General features: G+C 42.3%; 1 protein-coding gene across 1 annotated transcript; it reads left to right on the forward strand.

The window, feature by feature from the left end:
- Positions 1-255: 255 nt before the first annotated feature.
- Positions 256-9,025, forward strand: LOC138954271 (uncharacterized; the record flags this gene model as incomplete). The annotated part of the gene is made up of 7 exons (XM_070326153.1): positions 256-537; positions 1,092-1,298; positions 2,640-2,744; positions 5,467-5,577; positions 6,350-6,442; positions 6,933-7,028; positions 7,370-9,025. Coding segments are annotated over 7 exons (926 nt in total), but the record flags the coding sequence as incomplete, so codon positions are not given.
- Between the last annotated feature and the right edge of the window lie 1,316 nt (positions 9,026-10,341).

The following is a 10,341-nucleotide window of genomic DNA, read 5'->3' on the forward strand; positions in this document are numbered from 1 at the left end:
TGTGTGTAGGTGTGTGTGTGTGTACCCAAATGCATGCCTTTGGTTCTCATCGGAATATATTTGTCATTCAACAAGCTTGTATTCGTAACTGTCCGGCTGTAGACGGGCTGAACCAGGTCAGGATAATAGACCTGTACATGGGGCGAACAACAGTGTGGAGGTACACAGCATTTGGTGCAAGTCTTACTGTACGAATGGTGTTCTGGTGTCCACTACTATGGTAAATAGCAAGACTAGCTATTTGATATATTGCAGATGGACCAGACCGCGTCACAATATCAGACGGGGTTCCTCTGACTGGAGCTCAAGACCTGTACGAAGGGCAAACAGCAGTGTGGAGGTGCACAGCATACTCCGCCAGCATATCTGTAGGCCTAACGTGGACAGGTGTTCAGTGTGACGATGGACAGAGAGGACGGGACTGTAGCTTCACTGCGGGCAGACAGGACGACGGGAAGACAGTCACGTGTACAGGCACAAATGTTCGTTTCCCTGATGTTTTACACGCAAGCACTTCCGTCCAGCTTAATGTCAAATGTGAGTTTTCCTGACAGTACGGAGTACAGAGTTCGTGGCTAAACCAGTGGCATCTTATTAGTGTTGAATAGAAGGCAGCTGTGCTTTGTCACACAGTTTGTTGCAACCCCCTCCCTTCCCCAGCACACGCCCACATACACAAACACACACACATACACACACACATACACACAAACACACATGCACACGGCCAAACATGTACACACACACACACCCTCACACACATACACACAATCACACACACACACACGCACACACACACACGCACACACACACACACACACACACACACACACACACACACACACACACACACACATACACACCAAAGTGGGTATTATATATGATTTGAACCGTCAACATTAAATTAGAAACATGTGGTATGCTCTACACAACATTGACTTTCATTTTAAATTGGATTTACAGCAGGTGGGGATATTATCACGTTGGTGCTGTTCTTTGTGGTAGTTTGGAAGCATTCGTTGTTGTAAAACATGCACGGAACTGTCATTTTCAATGAACGAAAGCTTCGTATGTCTGGTAATGTATTGCAGCCACAGGAGTAAATGTTAGTCGGTCTACATCAACACCACCACAACAAACACCCGGTCCTACATCAACGCCACCACAACAAACACCCGGTCCTACATCAACGCCACCACAACAAACACCCGGTCCTACATCAACGCCACCACAACAAACACCCGGTCCTACATCAACGCCACCACAACAAACAGCCGGTCCTGATCATAGACAAGACGGCAAGTAGTCTGACTGATATCGTGCTTTTGTTTTGTTTATTCACATTTACACGAACATTATGTGTTCGTTTATGTGTTCGTTTGTTTGATTGTGTGTTTGCTTGTTGTTTAACATTTAAAATATACAAAGGTTACAGAGTAGGGATTGCGAATCAAAATGAATACAAATTAAAAAAAGGCTTTCTGTTAAGTCTGATATCTGTGTCACAATTTTCGTTTGTACACATCACGGTTTCAAGCTGAACCTCTTGTGGAAGAAATGATTAGGTATTGACTTCATGTCATTTTGTACTGTAACGGGGAAAAAAACCCACCAGTAAACGCTCTAAATTGAAGTGTTAAACTTTTTGTTTGTTTGTTTGTTTGTTTGTTTATTTGTTGCTTAACGTCCAGCCGACTACGCAGAGCCATATCAGGACGAGGAAGGGGGGGATGAAGGGGGCCACTTGTCAAGCGATTCCTGTTTACAAATGCACTAACCCATTACTTGTGTCCCAGCAGGCTTTAGTAAAACTAAATTAATACCTACTGGAAGATTACCAGTTTCCAGTATGTTAAAATAGGCTTAACCTATCTACTGCTGGACTTACATCAGAACACTAACAGATTAAACTATACATGAATCGCGAGACAAGCGGCAAGAGAAGAGATTTTTGGAAAAAATACAGGTGAATGAGCAAGAAAGCAGAAAAAAGAAAAGAATTCATGAAGAAAAAGAGAGCATGACAGGAAAGAGGAACCAAAAATCTACCTAACAGCAAACTAGAAAGCTCCTGCGGTTCCAAAAACAGGAGGGGCCTTTAATTTCATAACCGCAGTGCCCCACTGCGGGAGTGTTGAACTTTTGAAAGCATTTGTTGTAACCCGTTTTGAACAAAGTATGCCATAATTCTACCAGCAAAAGTAGTAATAAACTGGTTAAAACTGGTCCACACTGGTTACAGAAAGTGTGCTTAAAAAGTGGATCGCTTAAATAAAGACTGAAGAGGATATGTGAACCTCCACCACGGAATGGGTCGCATGTCACCTTTGCATGTTTTTCATATTTTTATATTTTCCTAAATATCTGTTTATGCTCTATCAAGTGGTGAAAACCGTTTTAGAAAAGAGCAAAAACTGTTTGAGTTATAAGGTGACCCTCACACTGTTACCAGACACTCCCCGGACTTATTTTAAGCCTTAGCGCAGAACCGCGCGAGGTGACATGCGACTCATTTCGTGGTGGAGGGTCACATATTGGATACACTATGAACAATATATATTAAATGAGATAAATGCGTTATTCTCTACGAACTGTGTAGTTTCAACTGAATTTACGGCGAGTGAATGTCTGTTGGACAGATGGGGATAAAATCAACGTCGGTGCTGTTGTTGGTGGTGGTGTCGGTGCAGTCGTTGTTGTCCTCGCCGTGGTTGTCGTTGTCGTTCTTCTCAGGAGAAACAATGGTAAAACCAAAATAGTACGAGTCTTTTGTAAATCATTCTTGTCATATAAAGATGTAACCCTCGTACTCATCATCATCATCATCATCATCATCATCGTCTTTGGCGATCTTTTCAAAACTGTTGGTAATACATGCATATCAATGGTACACAAGTATGTACATCGACGGATAACTAATATTATCGCATTCTTCCTGATCACATGACAAAAACAGCAGTTGTCCTTGGTCAACTAGGAACTTTATATCAATTGATATCGCGCAGGAAGTTCCTGGTGAATTTGATATCGCGCAGAAAATAGTTTTCCAATTGTAATTTTGAAGAAAACAAAATATCACCTGAAGGAAACTAATCTCTCCCAATTTTTAAAATCCCAAATTCATGAAAAGAAAGTAATTGCATCAGAATGATTTAGCGGTGCAATGACTAAAAACAAACTTTGCCAACCAAACTTTAACAGAGAAGTAGTAGAATTGAATGTTTTAATCTTACCGAGTGAGGCAAGTAGAACAGCTTATATTTAGTTACAACAAAATTGACCTTGCATGGAAGCACCATGCAGTACTCACACAACTGCGAGTTCTCTTGCAGTGTGTACGTATCATCGCGCATCACTCACCGGAAACGAGCAGCCAATTTAAACGTTTCGCGTAAGCATGAATCACTAGAGACATCCAGATTTGCCTTCGTCAAAAGTTCGTGAGTTCAGATCTTCGCGAGTTTGTTGAAGTGGTGACGTCACATCCCGTCACGGTCACCACTTTCAAAGTTCTTCGTGCGCGTTCGTCTGTTTTTCGAAACAGGGATGACGAGTAGTGTTATATATGACGAGTGTTTTTTATCGGAATATTCCAGACATCTGAATATGCTGGGTACACAAGCAACACTGAAAAAACAATTCTGAAAAGCGAACCACACGCGGCACTGGCACACGGTATGATATGTCGCCCGTCGACTCAAGTTCTGTGTGGGTATCCGTGTCCATGCACTAGGCCTCCAAAATGAACAGTTTACAGATGCACAGTCCACAGAAGCGTCGTAAAGATATTAAACTTTAACACTGCGCACATAAAACCTATTTTTAACATTATGAAAAGGACTAAAAGTACTCACGAAGATTGCTGATTGAGGTTCGTCAAACACGCCTTTTTCACCACGCAGATCCCGGTCTTCGGCAAGCAGTGGTGGGCGCGAAAAACCAAGCGCATGCGCATTGAGGCACAAAGTTAAAAATAGAGAGGAAATCCCCACCACCGACGAATGTTCGTCTGACGAAGGTTGAATCTGGATGTCCCTACTACTGTCCCACCCTGTCGCAGCCACACAACATCCACAACAAATCCTCAACAGCTTCCACTCAGTCAAACTTCTCAGTTTCGGAGTCCGCCATCTTGGAATTGTATGTCGTCTGTTATCAGCGCTTCGACAAAATGCAGTCCGTCGATGCCGAAAAAGAACTGGAAGCTGTCTTCGACACAGAAAAAGAGCAACAGAAGGTTTCACTGATATAGCCCGGCGCAATTCAGCTCCTACCATCGTTCTGAACTTCCAAATCAAAGTCTAAAGTCTGGAAGTAACCGTGACATCAGAGACTCTGTTGACATTTTGACTGAAGGCTGTTCCGTGTTCCACCCCTGAAACTTTTGTGTGATCTGTTTCCGCATTATATATTTTGGCTTTTTGGCTTTTAAATGCCTTATTTTTGTCTGAGAAAACGAAACAGTAATTGAAAAATAAAAGTTACTGCAGCGAAGTTGCGAAAGCAGGAAAAGACAATCCAACATTTCCATCATGACAGTAGCCTCCCATACTTTTCACCGAATTCTCAGACTTGGGGTTATAATGGGTTCTACTGTTCCGAAATCGAATGCGATAAAATCGTTATCGTTAGATTTGACTGTAATATCCAAATGTATCAGTCCCAATGTCTCGAAAGGCTGAATCATATCAGATTTCGGCTCACGCCTCGATCTGATATCGTGATTTCAGCTTTCTCGACATTGGCACTTATAAATCTGGATATGACAGTCAAATCTAACGATAACTAATACTGTTAAGGCCGTCCTCCATGCAGCCCACAGTTGACTTGGATAAGTCTTTTTACCCACAATTCAGTGCCAAAGCTTCGTGCAGCGAGCTTTGTGAACTTCGCCCAAAGGGCGGGGATGTAGCTCAGTTGGTAGCGCGCTGGATTTGTATTCAGTTGGCCGCTGTCAGCGTGAGTTCGATCCCAGGTTTGGCGGAAATTTATTTCACAGAGTCAACTTTGTGTGCAGACTCTCTTCGGTGTCCGAACCTCCCCCCGTGTACACTACATTGGGTGTGCACGTTAAAGATCCCACGATTGACAAAAGGGTCTTTCCTGGCAAAATTGCTTAGGCACAGTTAATAATTGTCTACCTATACCCGTGTGACTTGGAATAATAGGCCGTGAAAGGTAAATATGCGCCGAAATGGCTGCAATCTACTGGCCGTATAAAATTTCATCTCACACGGCATCACTGCAGAGCGCCTAGAACTGTACCCACGGAATATGCGCGATATAAGACTCATTGATTGATTGATTGATTGAATACTAGGCGTTTCATTCGAATAATTGCATTGACATAACGCCAGTTTGTTTTTCGTTCTGTATACATTAAAACAATTATCACACTAGTTTGTCCAGCTTCCCAGAGTCAAACCCTGTAATGTTTGTGTGATATGTTTCAATGTCGCATCGCAGGAAGGAGCATTTACGCCAAGCCGGGACCCAGGTTACAAGAGTCTAACTACACAGACCTCGTTATTAATGATACTGTGGGAGAAACATACCAGGCGTCGTCGCATGAAAACAGTGAGTAGCCTCTTTGTTAAAAAGTATCCTTAGTTTTAGTGTTGTATGATCTCTGTCAAGCAGGGATGCAGGTACATTTTGTAGACTGCTTTCAGTCACGTGTCGTCCATTTGGTTATACTTTATATATCATAAGGATTTACATCAACTCTTTGGGCAGGACGGTAAGATTCCAGTCAGTAATATATCTCCTAAATAAACTTTACTTCTGTTTGGCATTACGCGTAAGACTTGTTCGATGGCCACAATGTACTACAAACCACTTGTTGTGTAGTTTTTTTTTCTTCAGAAAAGGGGCACCCTTTTTCAAGGCAAAAAGACGATTGGTTTCCTTTAAAAAAAACAAGGGCATGTGCTTTTTAACTGAATTTCACGGAATTTTGAATTAATGTCTGTTGTTGGAAGCTGCAACACACTTAATCTCCTGTAACTTCAGTTTCTCAAGTAACCGTCTTCTTCTGAGAACAAAACCCCCACATAACACAAACTGGTAGTTTCCAGTTAAAAAGCTTGACGACAGCAAAACCCAGATCCATGGTCTCCTGTAGTCAGAGTGAGTGAGTTTCTCGTGCTGAATCAGCCTGGGCAAGATGATAAAAGGATCAGATATGATACAGAAATGCAACAAACAATTAAACACAAATACGTTGGGAGTCTTTGTTTTTCTAATTTGCTCTTTTTTTATCCGCAGTTTTTGGTTTATCTTGCAAAACAATATGAGATGAAAACGGTAGAACAAAAAAGTGTAAGGCACTGTCTTTGTCTGTTTTCAGAGGCAGCAAATAATGACTACGAAAACTCTGGGGACAAACGAACACCAGGTGAAGATGTTCAGTATCAAAACACTGGGTCGGCTTCACAGACAGGTAATCATGGAAGGGAGAATTAGTTAAAAGTATTAGCATAGAGAATCGGATACATTGAGCACACAATAGGAAACAAAATGTAACAAGAAATTCCTCCGAGGTAGGAAAAACACCCCCGTCCTTAGCATTCTCACTGCCACCAACTGAGCAGGCACTGCTAACAAGTGTGGTTATTTCCCTTTGACCATTAATATGTCGCTCTATAAGTCCTTGTAGAATCTTAATCCACCAATAACTCCCTAACCGTGTGTTTGACTGGTCCCAATTTTTGTAAGGACCGTCTCAGGAATGTATAGAACCTGTTCACCAAGTTTGGTGACGATCGGTCCGTTCATTCTTGAGATCTATATGCGAACACAAACAAACAAACAAACAAACACATCGAGCGAAACCTATACACACCCCTATACCGGGGGTGTAAAAACAAACCGTGCGTGCACCAGTAGACGCAATGGTGACAGTTAATATACTTTGTATTTGTTTCATGCAGCAGAACTCAACCAATACGCAAACTCCAATGTGTACGCGGTCTCTAGGGATGCACCCGTGTATCAGAACACTGGAGCTGTCTCACATACATGTGCAGGTGAGAATTGAAAGGATGAGTAACAGATGAGGAGCGACAGGTTGGAAAATACAAACTAAAACGGGTTTTAAGGGCAAATACAGACGAATAGAAACTGATACAGACGGACACATACACAAAGGGGGTTCACGGAAATAGAAGCAGAGACAACACCAAAGAGAGAGAAAGAAATAGAGAGAGAGAGAGAGAGAGAGAGAGAGAGAGAGAGAGAGAGAGAGAGAGAGAGAGAGAGAGAGAGAGAGAGAGAGAGAGAGAGAGAGAAGTAGAAAACGCAATACAGAAGGAAAAGCTGACCGAAAGAACACATCGTTAATAAAAATTCTGTCCTTATTTAATTGCAGAAGGTGTCTATGAGGACACGTCTCAAATGTAAGCAGAGAAGATGACGTCACTGGCAGGGATCTCTTCCATCTTATGCAAAGCGATCTGTAAGAAACCTGCAGCAACCTTCTTTGCGTCAACTCAACGTGCAGAATCTCTTCCGTGTATGAATACCTCAGTGAGCACACCGACACACGATGAAGATACCAAGCTCACAGCGAAAATCTCAGAGCTTGAAAACACGAAGACACGCATGCATCATCTCTCGTATCTCATTATCGGGGGCTTTATATTTACATCAACAAAGGCTACACGTGCTTTCGGTTCAACACGAATAGACGATCATTCCAACGCTATCATCCAACCGAAGACATGAACTTCTTCTAACCTATGCTTGTCAACGCTAAAGATGATTATATAGCTATTCTGAAAGACACGTGGGGGAATTCGGGGGCTGTGATTGGATGGTCTCACACATCCCTATTACGATTATCAAAGCATAACGCTACGGAAGTTGGTATAATATTTTGCCGATATCCAAACGATATCGGCAATAACAAAGACGCATGGTTCCGGTTTCTTCCATGTGTATGAAGTACACGCATACCTCGCCAGTTTGGTTTCTGTGATTAGCCGTCAGACGATGCCATTTGCTTTGTGTGTGTGTTTTTTGTTGAAAGTGGAATGTTTAATGCGTGTGTGTGTGTGTGTGTGTGTGTGTGTGTGTGTGTGTGTGTGTGTGTGTGTGTGTGTGTGTGTGTGTGTGTGTGTGTGTGTGTGTGTGTGTACATGACATACATTACGTGTAAAATCCAGTTCTTTAACAGGCAACAAACCTTGCAAAGTTCAAGAAGCTGCAATCTGAAGCGACCTATCTCTGATTCTAGCAGACGATCTTTCCAATGTTTAACACAGAATCAGCAAACTCTCCTGTCACATAGAACGTCCGTGGAAAAGTGCAATGTTGAAATGAAGTTACCGGTCTGAAACATTTAGTCGTTTCTTCTGAGACTTCTTCTTCTCTTCTTCTTCTTCGTTCATGGGCTTAGACTTCCACGTACACTCGTGTTTTTACGTGACAATCCTTGTTCTCTTATCGCCAGAGGCTCGGTAATACCTGAAAATCGACCCAAGGGAAAATATGCACGCTATTCAGAACTCAGAGTGTGTAACCTATATTTATTCCTTTTTTTGCAAACGTGACCGACTTTAATATACAAATCATATCAAGCTTTTTTTTGTGTGTGTACATGTATATTTTGTTTAATGCTAATACCAAGCAGAATGATCCATGCACAGTTTAAACTCTCTATAATTTTGGGAAAGTGGAATGTTTAATGCGTGTGTGTGTGTGTGTGTGTGTGTGTGTGTGTGTGTGTGTGTGTGTGTGTGTGTGTGTGTGTGTGTGTGTGTGTGTGTGTACATTATATAATTTCAATTATATACGTCATTGTATTTTATTTCAATGTATTAACTTTCAGTATATAATTATTTACTTTTATCTTACTTTTGGGAGGTTAAGTCCTGCAGTTCCTAATCTGTGTTCTCGTCTGAAGACAAATTTAGCTTAAATAAATATACCATCTCAGTTGTAAAGAGTGATGTGTGAGTGTGCGTGTGTGTGTGTGTGCGTGTGTGTGTGTGTGTGTGTGTGTGTGTGTGTGTGTGTGTGTGTGTGTGTGTGTGTGTGTGTGTGTGTGTAGAACGATTTCGAGACCGGACCGATTGTCATGAAACTTCACATGAGAGTTCCTCGGTATGATATCCCCAGACGTTTTTTTTTTCGTGTTTCCGATATATACCGAGCAACAAATGAAACGCGAAAATATTCTGCGTTTTTTTATTTGAAAAATCTCAAATAATTTGAAAGTTTTATGCAGGCATGCTTAATGAAGCTGTTGTGTAATTATCTCAACACACGAGACAAGAAGGTTTCATGTGAAACACATGACGCGCGCTTGTAGCACGTGCAAGCGTAGCAGAAGAAAACTGGTGTGTGATATGTGTTCACTGATGCATTGGCAATCACAAGAGACTATGGCACGCTTGCTGTCAGTCTTACTTTTGAAACAGCCAGGACGTCAAGATTGACACCAGCAAAACACCAGAGAACAGCGGGTCGACTTATAGCTGGGGTAGACACAGAAGCGGTTGCAGCTGCTTAAAACATGCACATGACAACATTCTATCACCTTCAGCAATGTTTTGCTGGCAATGGAAGCACTGCAGTTACGCAACACAGTGGAATACCTCGCGGTACCTCAATACATCAACATCGCCAGATCATGTGACAACGTATTCGAGATCGATTCCATACAGCCACCGACACTACCGGAAGCATTATTGGGAATCACCAGAGTGTCATCAGTGGCCAGACAGCGCGATGAAGACTGACTGAGCGAGACGTCCAACACTGTTGTCCAGCTAGAGGACAAGTCCTTCTTTCAAGACATGGCGTGGAGTGCCAGCAATTGGCCTAGCATCACATAACTGAAACTGGTGGCAAAAACAAGACACTTGTTTTCACTGATATGATGACCCTTTGCTGCATTAATCATGTTAATGAGCTCATGAGAGTGTGGAGAAGAAGAGGTGAGTGTTGTGTCGATGGCTGCATCATGGAACACAATCCGCATGGTGGACTAAACGTGATGGTGTGGGGTGTAATTGGCCTCAACCACACTGTTGGACCTGTGCTTTACCACATTCTTTGCTCTGGTGGGGAAATGGTATCAACTAACGCATCCAGTTAACGAGACGCCGATATCAGACTGTCACCAACACCAGTGGGGGTCATACGCCATAATGACCTTCTGGCGAGGCTTGCGTTGTCCGGGACAACAAAAGACGATTCCATGCGAAAGTACAGTGTTATAGAAGAACATCTCACCTTTATTTCAATTCGTTTCAATGTCAGTTGTTTTATCCATGCAATTTTCAAATGCAACTTAAACTAATTTCTGAAGAGAATTCGCGTTTCTTTTGTTGCTCG

Source organism: Littorina saxatilis, unplaced genomic scaffold (assembly GCF_037325665.1).
Source record: "Littorina saxatilis isolate snail1 unplaced genomic scaffold, US_GU_Lsax_2.0 scaffold_1972, whole genome shotgun sequence".
Classification (NCBI taxonomy): domain Eukaryota; kingdom Metazoa; phylum Mollusca; class Gastropoda; order Littorinimorpha; family Littorinidae; genus Littorina; species Littorina saxatilis.